General features: G+C 34.6%; 3 protein-coding genes and 2 pseudogenes across 7 annotated transcripts; 4 read left to right on the top strand and 1 right to left on the bottom strand.

Annotated features, from left to right (window-relative positions):
- Positions 1-76: 76 nt before the first annotated feature.
- Positions 77-3,021, top strand: LOC113050406 (kelch repeat and BTB domain-containing protein 12-like). Of its 4 annotated transcripts, none has more exons than XR_003276761.1 (4): positions 77-199; positions 450-487; positions 655-752; positions 891-3,021. XR_003276761.1 is itself a non-coding variant. In XM_026213340.1 (4 exons), exons 2-4 carry the CDS (start codon positions 668-670, stop codon positions 1,395-1,397), a joined length of 438 nt encoding a protein of 145 aa, XP_026069125.1. In that variant the 5' UTR covers positions 77-199; positions 450-667; the 3' UTR covers positions 1,398-3,021. The 4 variants fall into 4 exon arrangements, 3 of the variants coding, with proteins under 3 accessions (XP_026069125.1, XP_026069127.1, XP_026069126.1); XM_026213340.1 differs by having other exon boundaries at positions 450-752; positions 891-1,088; positions 1,243-3,021; XM_026213342.1 differs by having other exon boundaries at positions 77-214.
- On the bottom strand, positions 2,251-5,714 carry LOC113050412 (uncharacterized; annotated as a pseudogene).
- Positions 5,715-6,102: 388 nt separating this feature from the next.
- On the top strand, positions 6,103-10,584 carry LOC113050401 (uncharacterized protein C1orf159-like). 2 transcript variants are annotated; one of them, XM_026213334.1, is made up of 9 exons: positions 6,104-6,161; positions 6,664-6,743; positions 6,874-6,958; positions 7,146-7,232; positions 7,815-7,856; positions 7,966-8,100; positions 8,292-8,317; positions 8,435-8,465; positions 8,673-10,584. In XM_026213334.1, the coding sequence occupies exons 2-9, from the start codon at positions 6,681-6,683 to the stop codon at positions 8,768-8,770; spliced, it is 567 nt and encodes a 188-aa protein (XP_026069119.1). In that variant the 5' UTR covers positions 6,104-6,161; positions 6,664-6,680; the 3' UTR covers positions 8,771-10,584. The 2 variants fall into 2 exon arrangements, with proteins under 2 accessions (XP_026069120.1, XP_026069119.1); XM_026213335.1 differs by lacking the exon at positions 6,664-6,743 and having other exon boundaries at positions 6,103-6,161.
- Positions 10,585-12,021: 1,437 nt separating this feature from the next.
- Positions 12,022-14,411, top strand: LOC113050399 (RING finger protein 223-like). The gene is made up of 2 exons (XM_026213331.1): positions 12,022-12,343; positions 13,215-14,411. The coding sequence occupies exon 2, from the start codon at positions 13,239-13,241 to the stop codon at positions 13,923-13,925; it is 687 nt and encodes a 228-aa protein (XP_026069116.1). The 5' UTR covers positions 12,022-12,343; positions 13,215-13,238; the 3' UTR covers positions 13,926-14,411.
- A 524-nt stretch (positions 14,412-14,935) lies between these two features.
- Positions 14,936-19,771, top strand: LOC113050411 (uncharacterized; annotated as a pseudogene).
- The last annotated feature ends 351 nt before the right edge of the window (positions 19,772-20,122 follow it).

Here is a 20,122-nt window from a genome sequence, read left to right as displayed (position 1 = left end):
TTGTTTCCCCCATTCGGTAGTTTGACAAATCATGGTCTATAATTAGCTCTGTTTTAGCTGGAATGGGCAATGAAGGTTGAGCATGCTCTCTCTCCCAGTGTTTACTGTCAGACGCAAGGCAGCCAGTGTGTTTGGGTCGACTGAGGGTAATGGACGAATCGTTGCCTGAAGGCAGACATCACAGGAAGCCAGAGATCTGGTATGATTCACTGATGTATGTGCTTAATGCAGCTTTTTTCCAATAATGTGACTCATACAACAATAACTGACTTCTTTTAACATGTCGGAACATTGACCTGTTTAGCACTGACCCTTAGAGCAAGATAAAATTATTGCTGCATCAAAATGAACTTACAATAATATTCTGTCGATTTTTCATTAAAGTGTGCACTAGTATGTCCCTGCCAGTTTAGCTGCATTAGCTATTAATTTGTCTTTTATCTCTTCAGATACAAGTTCCTTGACACTTCTAAAGGATCTCCAGGATGTATGTAGGCTAAACTTCTCTTTTCCAACATTTTCTCTAAGTTTTACGCTGTCAAGAGACAAAAAACAAAATGGATCTGAGAGCCAGGCATGGTTTGACGCTGTTGGAACAGCTAAATCGAATGCGGGATGCTGAGCAGTTAACAGATGTGGTTTTAATTGCTTAAGGTGTTAGCTTCCCATGCCACCATGCGGTGCTTTCTGCCTTCAGCCCCTACTTCCGTGTAATGTTCACCTGTGGCCTGCGAGAGTGTACCAACCATCAGGTGGTGTTAAAAAATGTGTTTGTTTCAAAAATGTTGCTTGTTTCAATTTTGCATGTTTGTTCACCTCAAGAGAAAAAAATAAGTAATATCAAAAACTAGGCATAGCCCATGAATGAATTTTAGTGTCTCCTCCTGCAGTTGGTATTGGGTGTGAAGGTGTGGATCGTGGCCAGTCACGTCACTGCCTTAATGTAGTGGAGATCTACAACCCTGATGGGGATTTCTGGAGGGACGGTCCTCCTTTACCATGGCCACTCGTATCACTTCGCAGCAATGCATCAAATGCTGGGGTTGTTGACGGAAAACTTTATGTCTGTGGATACTACAAAGGAGCAGGTAAAATCTTGTAATGTCAGTATCAGTCCACTTACTTCAGCCTTCAACTTGAATTTAAATTCATGCAATCAAAAAAAAAAAAATTCAATTCAACACTCATTTACATTTAATTAAACTAATAGACAACATTGTTAGTACTCCACTTTTTTCCAAGATCGTCACGATACCATCACTAAAGACATCCTGCAGTTGGATCCCTGGGAAAACGTATGGACTGTGGTGGCAAAGCAGGCGCTGATGCACGACAGTTATGATGTGTGTTTGGTGGGAAAAACTGAATCCTCGTGGACTCATGCCCCCTCCTGCTGACTTGGTAGAGGAATGACAACACTATCCATGTGATTTTGCAAGACAAGATGCTTTTTTTTTCATTCACAAGACTGTACGAAAACTGTAGAAGAAGGCTTTCTTTAATAGTTATGAAACAATTTTGATTTACAAAGCTGCAAGTTTTTTAGTGATTTTAACTTTGATATGCTTTACATTTTGGGGTTTCAGATAATATTACCAATAGCTGAGGTATAAAGTATGAGTTAAGATACATGCCGAAGGATATGATAAACTCTCACATCATTTACAGCTCAGATTAAGTAACACTCCAAGACACTGTGCTAAAATATGTAAGTAAAAATACATTGCAGAGTTGCACAATACAGTACATGTACTGTAATTTTAAGCAGTGAATGCAATTTATTAAACATGTTAATTTGTCATTGTTAACAGCAAAATCTGTCAAGTTTCAACTGCAAACAATAGGTTAATATGTTTTTTAAAACAGTTTAATATGTTTTTAAACTATTTTGTACAATTATTTGTATTTGTCCTAAATATTTGCAAGGCCAATTTTTTTATATGACATGCCTAAATTACAGAATGTGTTTGAATGTAAACGCTTTAGAGTCATATGATACAAGTAAAATAGAATAAAACATTATTACATGTAGTAAAGTCTGCCTATTTGTCTTTAAGTTTTTATAATATTCATATTTTGAAAAGAATTGACAAGGCCAATCAACAGAAGAAGAACAGGTGTCTATAGCAAGGAAAGGGGGTAGAGTACAAGGTTTGCTTGTTCACAGGCAATTTCAAGTTCTACCTTTTTAAAAAATGAACATAGGAGATACTCTAAGCAACTTCTCAAATGTATTCTGAATTCTGCTTCTCATTCTGAGTCATTAGTAAAGTCAAAAAGCTGCCAGAGGCCACCTTCTGCTCCTATGACACTAGTTTTAGGTTCAGGCACCACATTTTCCCATTCAGCCAACTTGTATTCCATAATAATTTGGGAGCTGTCTGTGTCTTCAGACCACAAACTGAAGGGGTTTAGTGGTTGTTCAGCTACACACATACTGACTGGTGCTACAGTGGCTTGCTGCTGTAGTTTTAAGTGATTCTCTGCAGTAGACTTGTTGGTCATTTTCCAGTTGTCACAAAGAGAAGCCAAAGGTACTGTCTTTTTGTTCACACTGAAGGTCTACATTCTGCTGGCTGTCCTTTGAGAACTTCATCGCTCCTTTTTTTCTAACCATCTGTCTTTGTGGGAGAACAAAGGCTCTCTTTTTCCCCCTATAATTCAGTGGTTTTTGGCGCCTCCTAGGTACTTTCAGAGGTGGTATCTCATCAGTGACACATCCGTTCTCTCTCCCAAACAATGGTTTTTCAGTCTCCAGATGTCTGTCTACATACTGTCCTCCATTGTCCTCAATGGATCCAGTGATTTGAACATCCACATGTGGGCTTGAAGGTCTGGTCTCAACTAATAGTTTGCACCATAATCTCTGCGAAGTATCTGGTGAAACCTCATCTGTGACTGCTGTCTGCTGTCTATCTACAAGCAGTGCATGTTCATTTCCGTTTTGTGTATTCTGTGTTGTAAGTGGACACTGGTTCTGTTCTACTGCTTTTCCTGAATAAATGACAGGCGTGATGCATATCATCTGGCTCTCGTGGTGTTTTTCAGCTGACATGACACAGAACCTCTCTAATAAACCAGGTGATGTCTGGACCTCACTGTCAGTCATTCTAGCAGTGCCAGGTCCTGTCATCGGTTTCTGAATAGAAAATAAAGTGCTAAGTTGAGACAGAATTTTTCCCAGCATGTCCTGTTCCTTGCTCTGCTCTGCTTTCAGATGCTCCAGATACCGTTGGAGGTTAAAAATGCTTGTGCTCAACTCTTTTGCAGCCAGACTGTTCTATTTAATAGAAAATAAATGTAGCTTTATTACCAAGGCCAGTATAAAATACATTAGGATTAGCTTTGCATCTGTTATACCGCATATGCAGTCCTTACCTTGGCTTCCCTGTCTGCCATTTTTTTTAATGTTTGGCTCTGCAGAGTCTCAAATTGACATGCTATACCTTCGTTCACACTGTTTAAAAAGCCTTTAACTGCAATAGACAACATAACGTCTTAGCCTTATGAATAACAGCTACAACACTGACAATACTTTTAAAATATGTATCTGCTATTATATGATCAATAATTATCTTTGATGATATGGTATTTATGGAATTTAGGGTGCCAGCATGGGCTACCTGTTATTTTTAGTTAAAAGAATAAGCTAAACATACTTGTTTTGGAAAATTTCCATTTTCTCCACTACAACTTTGGTTATGTCATTACTTCCACCAATGCGATTTAACAAAGTCTCTCTGGTCTAAAAGGAAAAATGTAAGTAAAAGTCTGTAGTATTAAAACCATGACTTAATATAAACATTCTAAATGTGTTAAAGATGCATGAGTGCCTTAAGTACAATACTTACATTTTTCCAGAGTTTCCTGCAATTGTGAGAATTTCCCTAAAAAGGGAATAAAATATGTATTAAACAATATGTCAGGACAGAACCAGAGCTATGTGAAAAACTGCAATAGGAAACTTAAAAACAGACACAAGGAAAGCTAGTTTTTCATTGCACAAGGATCAAGAATAGACTAACTACCTTTCATGTTTTTCTTTGGCTTTTCTTTTCTCCTCCTCAAATCTGTCCAACGTGGCAACAAATTTGCCACTAGTGGAGTTTGAGATTTTGCCATCACCACCGAACAAGAACGGCTTAGAACTGTAACTGCCGGACACCATCATTTCCTTCATCTGTAGAGGATTTAAACAATTTGGAATTAATATGAAAAAAAATTTACAGACTCATTTACAACAATGTCACATTCATTTTCATTTATTAAAGGTTTGTTGACCAGGAAAAAAACTAAACAATCAAGAACATGTTCATTATATTATACCAAACAAAACATGGCATGTTATTTATACCAAATAAATAGTTTAGGCCTGAAATATTTACCTCCTGTGAGGTATGCTGAGAACCTCTGCACTGTCCACTCATCTCGTGGGTAAACCCTTGTGAAATGTCAGGCCACATCTGAGAGCCCAACAGAAACTGGGAGTCACTCAGGCTGGAGTAGTCACTGGTTCCCAGACCCTTATCATTGTTTATCCGTCTTTTACAAACAGAGAGCAGAATAAACATCAATATTAAACACTATGTTATTAGGTCATATTTCAGGGTAATTAATTGGTTAAGTTTAAATAATAGTAACGTTAAATGTTTCCTGACAAATTCTCAATTAAATAATTAATTTAAGGGACATAAGTTAAATTACCCAAGAGTTACTAGAAATAATAAACATGAAATCAAAACTACTACAAAACACTTGTCTGTGTGTATTTGATTTAAACAATGATTTTTGTTAAAAATAATATACATATATATATATATATATATATATATATATATATATATATATATATATATATATATATATATATATATATATATATATATATATATATATATATTCTATCTAGAATTTATGTGAGCGAACGCCAAGTGTTAAAAATGAATTTTCTCGCGACTGCCGTCATCAAAGCTGAGCTAAAGAAGAAATTAATGTTTAAAGAAATGATACTTACCTTAACATTACTTGTTTGATATGCAGTAAAGATTCTAAAGCAACGTAACGTGATATAAATTATGGTGCTCGCTGATGCTGGCCTAGCCTGGCAGTTACTGTTTTCCCGGGCTACTGAATTTAAATAGACCAATCACCTAGCCCTGGAAAGATCGCTAGATGGCGCTATTTAAATACTTATAATTTAAGATAAGTAGTATATATATATATATATATATATATATATATATATATATATATATATATATATATATATATATATATATATATATATATATATATTTCATTTTAGTATGTATGCTTTTTTTCATACATTCAGTTATTTATTTAGTTTTTTTTGTTTTAGTTTAGTTTAGTTAATTTCAGACAGACAACTTAGGTTCAAGACAATTGAGCTAATGTACAACATAACATAAACTTTACATTGCAGTTTATTAAATTGCGTGTTTGTAGTGACATTATGAAGGCATTGTACAGTGTCTCACGTAGCTAAATCTAATATTTATATGCTTGTGGCATTTAAAAGCTTAGTGCGGTGGTATAGTGTGGATTCGTGAAATTTTCACCACTACTCGAGAGTTACTGGTCTTGTTAAACAATCGTACTTACTGCAATAACATCCTTCTGCGTAGAAAAGCAGTGTGGTTCTGGTTCATAGAGATACATAATAAAGGCCTTTATTATGTATATCTATGGTATGGTTCACCATAATCGTCGACTAAACTGTATCCTAGCAACCAAAACTACGAAACCTCTTGTGTCTTCATAATAAAAGTCATAGAGCTTAGCAAATGCAAAGCAACACGATATTGCATCTCGTGTCCATTAATTTATTCATTTTTATAATACGCCTATATGTTTTCAGTAGAAACTCTTTAAATGCTTCAAATGCCACAACGATAAATAAAATCTCAATCGTACAACGAAATTGACTTCTGAGATTTCTTTCATGCATTAGTTACTAGAATTCACATCACAGCCTGAGCATAAATTAATAATGAAAATGTTCTAATAGTGGTTATATAACAAACGCTATCTAATGACAGCAAAGCTACAACAGTAAGAGACTTGTATTTTGGCAGTTCAGTTTATTAATCAGGAAGTGAAGTGCCGTTGACTACAGATTTCTGACACATTGCGTTTCACAGGTAAGTTCACGTGTTTATTATCATAAAATCTGAATTATGTCGTCGGTAAACGAAACAGTCATGGCTTCTCTTTTATTTATAGATTGTTTTGTATTATGACATCCTAGTTATCCACACAGCAAGCTAAAGTAATTAGCCAGCTGCTTAGAAAATAGACTGTTGAAGAACTTGTTTGGTGGGGTAACGTTAGCTTTTTTATTTATGCCGTGCGTTATAATGGTGTTAAATTGTGCTTCTTTACATAATATACACCCACCGACCAATACAATAAAAATAAAGCGTGAATAATCAGATTGTAGAATTAAACGTCTAGGAAGGGGCCAGTCTTGAGGTGATGGGTATAATGTCCACAGAAAACCCTGATGGCCCCACCCTACGTTTTCATTTAAATATATAAAATGACATGCTAGATTTAACAGAAAACAGCATACCTCCAGTTGGGGCATTTCAGAACATAAACATAAAGGTCTTCAGATCCATATTGACTCCATCTAACCCACAGGAGTAACTAATCTCATCATGAGTAGAGTCTACTACATCCTCAGTGCTGCTCTTTTTGTGTTAGAAATCCCAGAGACCAAGGTATCTCTTGTCTTTTTTCTTCAGGAATCTTTGGAATAAACTCTCAGTATGTGAGAGCCATAACTATTGTGAAAACTCAAATCAAGATCGATTCCATTCTTGATGCATTTTGTTTATGTATGTGTTTCAGGCGCTGCTAGAAAACTCCAATGACTGTTGTAAAAGAATAAAGAGAATGAATGAAACCTGTGTGAATATTACACTCTGTGATCCTGGTATGTTTCTAAAATAATATAATTTAGTTAAATTTAAACAGCTGCAAACAAATGTCCTTCTTTTAATACAACATGAGCAAATTCATATTTTTAAAGGCACATTTTGTTCCTGAGCAATGTTGTATGTAATTGACATGGACATTTGGTATGATTTATATATATTTTGTAACCTTGAATCCTCCTCTAGGACTCCTTCAAGTTCAGGAGAACAGTACAACTTTTTGTGTTTCCTGCAATTCAACAGAGCAGGGGAATTCATCTTTACTGAACAATAGTGAGTGCTGTGACATGTTCATTAATTAACATCTGTACAGTCTGAAAGATTGCTTATAATGTATTTTAATAAGTAAACACACTTTGTGCACATGCATGCACCATTCCTCTATCATGCTTTATTGAAATGTTTAAGCTGCAATTTGGGAGTTGGTTGATTTTTTTTTGGATTTTTTGTTTTGTTTGAGGAATAGTTCACCAAAAAAATGTAATCTCCCACAGGCCATTCAAGATGTAAATGAGCTTGTTTCTTCAGCAGAACAGATTTGCAGAAATTTAGCATTACAGCACTTGCTCACCAATGGATCTTCTGCAATATATGAGTTGATATAAACAGCTGATGAAAACATCACAAAAATCCACAAAAAAAGTCCAGTTCTGAACAAATATGTTGGTGGGTATTGATATGAGAGGAAAACAGTATGGTTTTTTTTACTGGATGTAGAGCTATCTTAAGTACATTTTCAGCAAAGGTTTTTTTTGGTGAATTATTCCTTGCAACATTATATGCGTTGTTTTTGATGCATTTAGTTTTCTTAATCTTTTTATTAATTTCATTGTTTGTTTTTAATTCTCCCTCTAGCAAGGACTAGTCATATTCTAGTACCTTTATTCTCAGTGATTGGTAAGTTACTACCATAATAATAGTTATGTGGGCACCTTTAAAACCTTTTTTTCTCTATTGAATTGCTCTCCGTAATCTCATCTTTTGTGCGTTGTGTCTGTAATGGCAGGTGGTCCAGGTGTAGCAGCTTCTGTCCTTCTAGGAACTCTTCTGATCAGCCTGTGTCTCATCCTCTCGGTTGCATCTTTCTTTTACCTGAAGCGTTCCAACCGCCTCCCTGGTGTCTTCTACAGCCGCAACAAGGGTAAAAAAAAAAGTCTTAAAAGCCTTAAATATGTAATCGGTTAAAGCTTTGGTTAACTTTGTTTACCCAACTGTGTTGAATATTTTATGTATGTATATATTAATTATTGTTGTTGTTATTATTATTGGTGGTGTTTTAATTCAAAATTAGTTATGGGGGGATTGTGAAATTATGTAATTTTCTTTTATCAGATTTTATATTCCAACCAAGTGAGAGGGTAAGATATCCATAATCAATTTCCTTTTTTGTTTTTGTCTAAATACTTTTTTGTTCTATGAACAAACACAACATTGTGTGGATACCAAAGTATTAACTTGTTAATTTTTCCTCTAAGGCTGTCATGATTCCAGAAACTACATCTTCAGGTAGGAGAAATTTGAACTACATAATCTGTATTTTGAATTTAGTTGTTTAAATTGGTGGTGCGTCATAATTCCTAATGTGCTACATTTCAAAACCTCTATTGAGAATATCTGATTGTAAAAACTTTTAGGAAAATATATATCTCATTCATTCATTCATTCATTCATATATAATATAATTTATTGATTTATTTGTTAAATCATCTACAGTCCGCAAGCCAAGATATGTTAGGAGGGAGAGGCCATCATCAGCATCCAGCAGTGCTACTGTGGCGACGGGAGCAGTAACCAAGGTATACAATGTGTGACCAGCCTTCATGGGCCAGCTATGAGGAACCTTTTAAAACATGGGTCTGTCCCAAAGCACTATTTTCTTATAGGATCGCCTTTTTTGTGAAACTTTTTCTTTGTTGGCTACATGAAGAAGTGACATGTCTTGATGTAGGATTTATCTTTCTTAATTTCTTTTCTTTTCACTGAAGCAAATTATTTATTTATATTTATATATTTTTCACACAATGCATTGTTCCCCTTTTTTTTTTTTTTTTAAGAGACCAGGTGTTGCACTACTAGAGTATTTTTGATTGTTGAGCTGTAATTAAGTCTAGTAAGTTGTTCTTGAAAGAATTTTGTAATATTTATATTTGTTAGCAGTATTTTTGTGTGATATTGTACTTTTGAATCTTGTGACATTGTAACTAGGATCCAAAACAGGACTTCCGGAGTTAGTCATGTTTGCACACTACCAGCTCCTCCCACTTCAAGTAAAAAAAAGAAGACATTCGCATATTTACTATTCAGTTGAAATCTTTGTTTTTTACCTGTATACACAAATATATTTTCTATGAATCCTGTACCATCTCCACAAATTTCATTAGCACATATTAATGCCGTATAAAATACCCTAGTATTGAAAGAACTCCCACCCTAAGTTCTTATTTATAAAATGACATAGAATTAACAGAAAACAGCATACCTCCAGTTGGGGCATTTTAGAACATAAACATAAAGGTCTTCAGATCCATATTGACTCCATTTAACCCACAGGAGTAACTAATCTCATCATGAGTAGAGTCTACTACATCCTCAGTGCTGCTCTTTTTGTGTTAGAAATCCCAGAGACCAAGGTATCTCTTGTCTTTTCTCTTCAGGAATCTTTGGAATAATTTCACATATGTGAGAGCCATAACTATTGTGAATACATTGGTTGCTGTAAATCCATGCTCTAAAACTCCATTTAAGATAAATAATGATAAATAAAAATTTGCTAGGCCTTAAAGTTGTGAACTTGCTATAAATACACTATATACAAGCAAGGAATTGTTGCAAAACACAGAACTATTTATCCCATCTTTCCATTGTACAAGACAAAGTGCCATTAAGTGACCTACAAGACCTACAGTCAACATTTTTGATTTTGGAAATTTTACACAAAATTAGAATGTCAAATTCTGAAAGAACTCAATTAAGTTTATCTTGTTTCTTGGTTGGACAAAGCAAAATGCTTGATATCACTGTAGTGTTATAAAAGGAGTAATACACTGGTATTTCTATATAAGGAGACCGGAGAAGTCCGTTACCTTTGTTTTACTTTATTTTGTAGATGTTTTTGCAAATAGCGGCCTTTAAAATGCCATATCATCCCCCATGCCTATATATATTTTGATGATTTTCAGTGTAGTTTTTAGGTTTTCTCATTTGTAATAATGGTTCTGTTTATTTAAAGTATTATTATGGTTTTTCTACACCTTTTCTATTTCATTTTGGGAAGAGTATTTATTTGAACATTTTTATTGTAAAGTTTAAAATCTTTAGTATGCTGGATTAACCGAAAGCAAGGATTGTTTACTTTAGGTGGAGGTAAATGATGTGGTTTCACGGGGATACATCTGTGATACTGGTTTAAATTCAACTTCTTTCTCATGTCATTTTATTGGCTGTTGTGCAGCAACTGGAAAGCATGTCAATAGATTTTGTATATGAATTACATTTCGATGGGTGTTGATTATGAACTCTTTTTTTTTGTATGTTGATGTCCTGACAGAGTATTAATCACATATTGAATTATATTTGATGAAGATTTCAGTGTTTACAGAAATAAAAAATATTTTGATTTATGAGACACCATTGACTTGTATTTAAAAAATAAAAATAAAAACTTTGTATCATAAAATATCATTTATAAGTGGTTTGGAGTGTTGGTTATGAAACTCTTTAGCATTTTAATTGCTGTAGTTGCATCATTGCTTTGTCATCTGTAGAACAGTTATTAAAATGGTCAAATATTATGTTGGAGTTTAACATAATCAAACTTAACTATCCTTGTGCTCAGGAAACCGCTCCTGTGAATGTCACCAGTCACCAGTTTGCGTCAGTCTTTGGTAAACAGATGGAGGGACTTTGATCCCATTTACCTAAAATATTATAAGCACTTCCTTATAAGACAGTAGATCAGAATGGAGCAAGTACGACATGACTGTATTTCCATTACCTCAATCCTTTATGTGATTTTTTATCATGTCTCACTATTTAATACAATTGCAAATATACACATTTATAAGGGATTGTTTAAAGCATTCAGTACAAGTGAAGTCACAACAGTAGTTGGCACACTATACTGAAAACACGAGTCACTGTGCATACACCCTCAGTGAGAAAAAAAAAAAAAAAAACCTGACTTTTGTTGCACATATAAACACATCCCAACCATTTTCCTTATACCTGGCTGCTTATCTCCAGGTGAGAGAAAGTGGTTATATATTCAAACATCATGTGACTTTGAAAATGGTTTGAATTTATGATCAATTTCTTATTATGGTTTTATTATGTGTGTAATGTGAATAACATAACCTTATCTTATAATTTCCCGTAAGCATTGTTTTTGTGAAACCAGATGAATAATAATAAACATGCAGAATGTTATAGTTTATCAACACAATTTTTTTTTTTTTTTAGAAGATTCTATTTATGTAAAGGGATAGTTTACCCAAAAGTGAAACTAATGTGATCATTTACTAACACAAGATAATCCAAACCTGTACGAGTTTTTTTCTTTTATTGAACACAAAAGAATATATTTTTAAGAACCAAACAGTTGACAGCAGCCATTGATTGATATATATATATATATATATATATATATATATATATATATATATATATTTTTTTTTTTTTTTTCTTCTCTCATTCTTTGGAAGTCAGTGGCTGTTGTCAACTGTTTGTTTACCATCACTCTTAAAAATATATTAACAGAGGAATGACACTCGTACAACTTTGGAACAACTTTAGGCTGCTTAAACAATGACAGAATTTTCATTTTTGGGGTAAAGTACCACTTTAAAAACAAACGCATTTATATCTTATACAAAATATTCAGTTTATGTGTCTCTCCAGCTGATACTATTAAAATCTTAATAATTCACAATGCTTGAAATGAATGTGCTTTATAAGTTGTGTTAAAGCTTAGTCACTTGCTATGCTTTGTCATTCTTATGTTAACTAAGGTATTCAATGACAACCTAATACTGTAACCTAATACTATCGGGAAATCGGTTCCTACTTCCTTCTCTTTGTCACCACTCCTGCTTTTCCATAGTTGGCACATGTACGTGTATCAGACAGTGTATGTGTGAAGGAGTGGTTGAGGATCAGAGAGAGAGAGAGAGGGAGAACAAGGTAATGATTTATGCTCACTTGAGTCACAGCTCAGAAGTTTCATTCAGAGTTCAGAAGAGCAGGACAGACAGGTCTGGAGAAAGTCAGGCATTTAAATAATTGTCTGGGGAACTTTTCAAACCTTTCAGCCATTGCTGGAGCCATCTACAAGAAGAAGAAGCAAGCATCTATGAGATAAAAGAAGAATATTGTCTTGCACTTTTAAGGTAATAAGGTAATCCTTTGTTTTTGTTTTTTTTTGGTTTACACTGTCCCAACAAACATTAAAAATAAATAAATAGATACATAAAATTACATACATAATTTAAAAAGAATAAAATAATTAAAAACAGTTGTCTTTGATCAGCAATTTTTTTTTTTTTGTGTACTCCTGTTTAGTCACAGTACAATAAATGTAAAAATGATGAACATGTATATGTGATGCTGATTAAAATTTAAGATGATATGCACCATGGCAGTCCTTGTATTAAATAGTATGCAATATATATTCCTTTCATGATTGCTTTTTAGATATTTGCATATGTTTTGTCTCAGCATCACTTCCATATACATGTATCAAATACAGCACTGAGTGATGCTCACAGCAATCACATTTACATGTGGTAGTCATTTGATGTCAGATACTGCTAGCTTACCATTTAACCATTTAGGATTATACAATTCAAAAAGGATCCTACTCTTTTACTATTCATTCAGTTACATAGCATAGTAAGCGTTCCAATAAAATATCAAAAGATTTACAGAAAAGTTTAGCATTAAGATTTTAATTCAGTTATATATATTTAGCAGTGCATCAGCATTTATATTTGTTGTTACATATTATATATTTTGAGTTTTTTAATCATATATTGCCATACTTTAACTCATAAATGGATTCACTTAAAAAAACATGTTTTAAATGAAACAAAAATTATTGAAGTATGTTTAAAATATAAATTCAGTTTTTCTTTTTTTCATTAACTAGCAAGGTTTTTTTTTTTTTTTTTTTTTTTAGTGTAGGAGAAGAGCATATGTATCTTTTTTTAGTAATCATTGTGCCACTGAATAACTTTTTTTAAATATCATTTTGCATGTCAGATTTTCTTCTGATCACACAACAGGATGGAGGAACCTGAAGTATCCACAGCATCACGTACCAATTCAATACGGCACCAACACATGACACAAGTGGCCTCCGGTGATGATCAGGACAATGCCTGGGATGACGGTCCAGAGTGTTCAATCTGCTTTTGCGCATATGACAACACCTTCAAGACACCAAAGCTTCTTGAATGTACCCATACCTTCTGTCTGGAATGTCTGTCTCGCTTTGTGGCTATTTCACCAGAGCAGGAAGGTACCCAGATCACCTGCCCTCTTTGTCGGCAGCCAACATCCGTGCCTGAGCATGGTACACCAGATCTAGCCACTAGCCAGGTAGTGTTGGGTCAACTTCCTGGCGACCAGCAACACCTGGAGAACGTTTTCCTAGATGGAAAGAGGCTGTGCTACTCAAACCCAATGATCCCCAACTGCGTCTGCATTGACATTGGTGAGCATAAATCAGAGGAGACACCGAGGAGAGAGGAGACAAGAGAGGGATGTGGACACAAGCTGCTGCGATTCCTGGGTTTTTATGGGAACTGGAAGAGGCTTGTGCTTTTCATCATAATGCTTCTTGTCATCTTCTTTGTTATATTGTGGCCTCTCCAGTGCTTTATCATCTCAAACTCCATGTCAGAATGCTTCAGAGAATCTTCAGGTATTCCAGCTACGCTCACTACTCCCAGACCCACAGTGGGTACATAAGACACACAGGTGGACACAAGAAGCTTTTATCCAAACCCAAAAACAGTTTGAAGTTCATGAATAACAAATGACATTCAGGTTGGATTGGCATCGGTCTAAAAACATGGCTGATAAGCTGAAAACGCAGCCACAACCTTTACAGCTTCATATGACAGGAAACCATGCTTAAAGTGCTACTTTCTCCTTTAAACTCAATATTTGTTTTGTCATTACCATGAACTTTCCTTGCCATATCACATACTTCCTAAATGCCACTGTAAATATATAAAATTATCTGTGTCTAAAACAAATAAACAAAATAAACACTAGGGTAAAAGAGTTTTTATAATTGACACTTTTTAATAAGATCCTGCTTGCTTTGGCTGGAACCCCTTAAATGCTCTTTGCACATTCTGTAAAATGATACGCCTGAAATTTATTATTATTCTTATTGTTATTATTATTATTGTATGCTTATTTGCAAAATTATTATTATCGTTATTATTATTAATTAACCATGCATATTAACTAATGAGTTTTTTAAATGATTGTATTATGAAAATATATTTTGTAAAATATAAAACATTTGCATTTCTTTTTATTCAATGTGTCACACTATATCTATTCTATTATTTTCACCACTAAATGAACTTATTAACTAAATTAACTTATTGCAGATTAATTATTGGCCATTTATCCACTGTTTTTGGTAAACGTCTCTTTTAACTAAATATAATATGATTTTATCATATTTACAGTAATACTTCATGACACTATATAACACTGTCAGACTTTTATTACCACAGATAAGTGGCTATTGATCCTTTTACTTCCGTTAAACCATTAAAGCAAAAGATTTTCCATCCAGCATGTTGTTTTAGGATTTAACCCTTTACTGAATAGCAGCTTAGCTGATCAGTGACAGATTCGTACCATCTCCCCGGAGAAACCCTATTTATAAATGTGAAACGGAATGGCCCTCTCAGAATGCAGGACACACACACACACACACATGATCCATGTGATCAGACACATATCTCTATTTATAACAGACCTGGACGCAGGGCCCCTCTCTCCCATCGCAAGGGCATTGGGGTTTTGGAAGGCCTGCCATGGCAGCGTCGGATCAACATTGAAGTGTTTTGAAAGCATAACTGACAACTGAAGGTAGGAAAAATATATAAGAGATGAGATGTTGAGAAGAAATTTGACTATGCAGATTCTGTGGAGCTAGAACTTTGTGGAACTCCAAAGAGGAGTTTTTGGGTTGGAACTATTTTCCATTGGCCTATGCTGTGTGTACTAGTGCTGCTGTATCAAAATGAGCCACTTAACCATGTACTCAGTATAAAAGGACATCATGCACAGGGCATCATTAATATTAAATAATCAAACAACACTCAGTTTGTGTATTAAGACAATGGCTGGATCAAATAATAATTTCACAACAGTTTTGATGCTCCTGGGAAATAAATAAAAAACAGAGTATAGCTGAATGCATTTCCTGTATGCTAAATGCACATCCACGTGTGTTTGTAAGAAAACCCACCACAAGCTAGATGAGATAAGACCATTTCTCATTAAAGGTTGTAAAATCAGGATCGTTATTCTTGCCATCAAGAGACACATCTAGGTAATTTCTAAGCAACTGGACAAAGCAAAATATTTGTGACCCTGGATCACAAAACCAGTCTTTAGTCGCTGGGATATATTTTTAGAAACACCCTAAAAAAACATTGTATGGGTCAAAATTATTGAAAATATGTTTTTCTTTTATGCCAAAATCATTAGGATATTAAGTAAAGATTATGTTCCATGAAAATATCTTTTAAATTTAATACCGTAAATACATCAAAACTTAATTTTTGATTAGTAATATGCATTGCTAAGAATGAATTTGGACAATTTCTAGGGTGATTTTCTCAGTATTTTGATTTTTTGCCACCTAAGATTCCAGATTTTCTAATATCTTTATCTCGGCCAAATATTGTCCTATCCTAACAAACCATATCAATTGAAAGCTTCAGATGATGTATAAATCTCAATTTCAAAAAATTGACAAATTTTCGAAAAATTGGTTTTGTGGTCCAGGGTCACATTTGTAAAAGGCAAGTCACCCAAACAGCACATCAGGCTGATGTGTTTTATGGAGCTCTCTCACTGAGATCTTTCAATCCACAAATCACCGTGCAGTGAGTTGTTGTGAATACTCTCGGTACAGTCTGCTGTGGAGTCAGGTGACAGTCAGGCCAAGATCATCCTCACAGGAGCTTTGGAGACAGTCTAAGCATATTACTGTATTTTTTAAGGATATTTCTAATTGAATTTGAATTTGTTGAAAAGGAGTTTGGGTTCTCATCTTTTGCATTTGATTGGCCTAGTCAAAAATGTTCGATATTCATTAACTAATCACACTTAAAAAAAAGTGTTGAAGTTTATTTTCCTTTGTTCTTTTCTAAAACAGTTTTATTTAGCAGATTAATATAGATCTTTCAGCTGAGTTTGACCTTTTTTTTTTGTAACTAAAAATAAAAATTCTCACAACCATAATAAATCTCATATTAGTGATAATGTTATTATCTGTCATTTATGTTAACTTTTCACAGACAGCCAAGAATATTAAATTAGGTTTACATGCAAAGGCATTAAAAATACCACATTTAAAGTATAGTTTCTGTTTTCACACAATACTTTTTCCTAAATTATTTATGGATGTCCAATATTTTTTTTCTACTGTAATCGTTTGATGCCTTTGAATTCAAACCCTTGCTGCTCAAAAGTTTGCATGAATGATGATTTTTACATACATATATATATACTTTATTGATTTATACTGATCAGCTGAATAAAATACTTTACTCTTTAAAAGTTTGGGGTCAGTGAATTGTTTTTATTAGTTTCATTTTTGAAAGAATACTTTCAAAAATGAATATTTTCCCAAACTTTGGAATGGTAGTGTATATATTTTAGTTAAAAAAAAAAAAGAACATTATAATTGTATTTTATTTTTTATTTTTCAGATGTCATAAAAAACCTTTTGCACTCAACTGCAATGGATGACTTAGACCACAGTGTACTGATAGCAGAGCAGGACTGGGACTGTTTCTGTACGGACACTAAGGAATGTTCTGTTCAGCAGGCCAAGCTTGCAGCCTTAGACGAGTCTGGCTTCAGTGACACTGATGACGACAAAACCTCTGTCCACTTGTCCTCTCTTTCCAGCCAGACCAGCCCTGATCAACTCTGTGAAAAAGAAGGACAAAAGCAACAACAAATAAGAGAATTTAAATTAGAACATAAACCTAAGAACTCAGAGTTCAGGTCCGCTGAGCAGATGTCCGATTCTGGAGCAAATGAACCATGGGCTACATGTGAATGTCACAACAAAGCTAATAAAGACAGCAACCTGACTGAGAAGTTAAACTTACAAAAATTAGGAGAAATGTCTTTAGAAGATATAAAGCATGAAAAGAGAAAGGATGGTAAAGAAACATTAACTGAGGTGGCGGACTGTTCACCAGTTGCCAAAAAAGAGAAGGAACGTTGGTTTGTGACTGTAAATGACAGCCCAGTCCGCCTGAGAGTAAAGGATCCCCCTCAAAAAAAGACGGAAAATAAAAAACACTTTCTTATCACTTTAGACAGAATAGCAGAGTGATGAAGTGCTCTACAGAACCAGATAAAGAAATTACTGAGATACAAACAGCACAGGACAAAACAAGAACATTTTTCTCCTGACTCACCCAATATTCAAAAGGTACTTCATATTTAAGATGTAAAATGTATTTTGCCCACTGGATTGTCTGAGGATGAAGGGGGGAAAACAAGTTGTCCTATTATTCTAAAAAAGGAAAGCATTTCATAAATGCCAGACGTTAAATTAGAAAGAAATCCTGCCGACTCCCTAAATTCACTTTTAACCCCCAAACAGATGGCACTTCTCAGTGACCCTTTGCCTGGGATCAGGAAAGCACTGTGTGTGATAAATATGACAAATTCATAGTAGATATTAGCTGTGAATGTCAACATTCATCTGATAATTTGAGCCACTTTAATAATGACTCAGGGTTGGAAAGTCCCAGATTTATTCTGGGTGCCTCTAAACCCTCTGCTCCTTTAGATACTGAAGAAGAAAAAACAGAATCGCAAGAGCCCTTAAGACAGACTTATAATAGAGAAGAATCCTCCCAAGAGACACAATCCTCCAATAACAGTGCCAAGACTTCAGGTCCAACTCGACCCATATTTGGTTATAAACCTGACAATAAATTATACTTTGCAGCTTAGAATAGCCAATTCTATGCCAATAACAGGTCTCTATTAACAGAAAGCATAATTCCAGAAGAAAGCAGCCCTGTGGTCACTGTCGATGCTCATCTTCCAGATAGGGATGATGTGGAACCTAAAGATGGTAGTTTAGAAGATTGGCCCGGTAGACGACGAAACGGATTCAGACTATTTCACACATTCAAATTACTCTAAAATTCTCAACTTATTTTGATTTCAATGATGAGTTTGTACAACCTCTTCATGCAAGTGCAAACCCTAGCCCTGAAATCCTTGAAGACAAAGAGCAAACCCAAAGTTTTCTTGAGTCTGGCATAGATGAGATGGTGAAGCTGTGCCCTGAGAGTGATCCCTCGCTATATTTGTATTCAGAGACAGAAGCAGAAATGCAGGATGTATTTTTAAAAGCTAAAACAACAACAGCCCATTTTTTTTTTCAAATACTGATATTCTAGACGATCAGTGTCTGCTGTCTTTCTTCGAAATCTTGGGAACTGACATCAAAGCAGACCAAAACCAGACTTGGATCCCAGAAAGTAAAACTTGGCTTTGTTTTTCACAGAGCTCATCTGTGGCTGAGAATTATGATGACTTCAGCTCAGATTTTGAGGTTGGGAATTTTCTCATTCAAGTTTCAACAAAGAGTGAGAAAACATTGGTACCTATCTATTCCTCTTCTCACTCAATAATTAAAGACCTAAAATTTCCAGAGGTAGAAGAGGTGATAGAGTCAGATTGTGAAGAACGCCCCAGTCTGAGTTATGAGGTGTACGAGCCCTTCTGAAAAAGTCCAGCTATCACTAGCTGGAGAACCACCTGGAGAAAACTTCTAATGGGAAGGAGTTGGTATAGAATGGCCACCTCTGGGTATTTTCCCAAGTCAGCTGACACAGTCTATGGTTATAGAACAAGAACGTCATCAAGGTCTAGCACATCCAAAGCTTCCAGAGCTTTTCCTAGAAAACCAGGCCCTTGGACAAATGACAGCACATCATATACATGTTGGGGCAACTTTTGCAAATGCAGGTACAATCTTAAGGGCATTTTTGAGACCAAATAGATGAAATAGATATGAAAATGTCAAGTCTAACACTGAAAAATTTTGCTTACAGATAGAGATTGCTTCCTTTTTTATTAAAGCAAGCAGACATGTGCCTTGTTTGCATTGCTTTTGCGTCTTGGGTATTGATGTCAAGCAACCCACAATCTAACGACATGTGAAAGCAGGTAAGAACGCCATGTATTTCTGCAATAAGACACAAAGACCAGACTGTTACATATTAAATTAGGCAATTTATTCAGATAATATGAGCACACAAAATTAACATGATCGTTTTTCCCTCTATTATTTTTCAGCTCTTCTGGCAAACATGAGTGTGATCTCTGCCATCCAGTACTTGCGGCGATAAGTAAAAGAAGGATGAACCATAAAAATCTAATATTAGAGCTTTCTGAGGATTTCTCACAAGGGGCCAGTGTACAGGAAAAGGGTTCATTTTGCACAAATCCACAACAAACACTTTAGTAAATACACATATTAGATTGTATTCCATATTTACTAACAGTCTGATATTTTCATGTTTAACATATTCATGTTACAAAATAGGTGTTCAATCAATAAATAACTTATCAAAGGACAATTTTGTTAAAGAAAAGCATACAAAGCAAAGGAGGAAACATTAGTTGTTGTTTTCCATACAAACACTTGTTCAGTTAGAAGACATATATTGCTTTAAATATTATTTTGATATGGACCAAAAAAAAAAAACTGTTAAGTTTTGCGTCAGTTATATTCAGGACTCAAGCTGTGCTATACATATTTATGTAACTAACAAGTAAACCGTTTTGCAGTGTACATATAAAAAACATTTCTATGATCATCACTCTAGATGCATCTATTAAATGTGAAAACATCATGCAGCCAAAGCTTT

Source organism: Carassius auratus, chromosome 31 (assembly GCF_003368295.1).
Source record: "Carassius auratus strain Wakin chromosome 31, ASM336829v1, whole genome shotgun sequence".
Classification (NCBI taxonomy): domain Eukaryota; kingdom Metazoa; phylum Chordata; class Actinopteri; order Cypriniformes; family Cyprinidae; genus Carassius; species Carassius auratus.
Note: the sequence above shows the minus strand (reverse complement) of the source record. Positions and strands in the feature narration are given on the sequence as shown.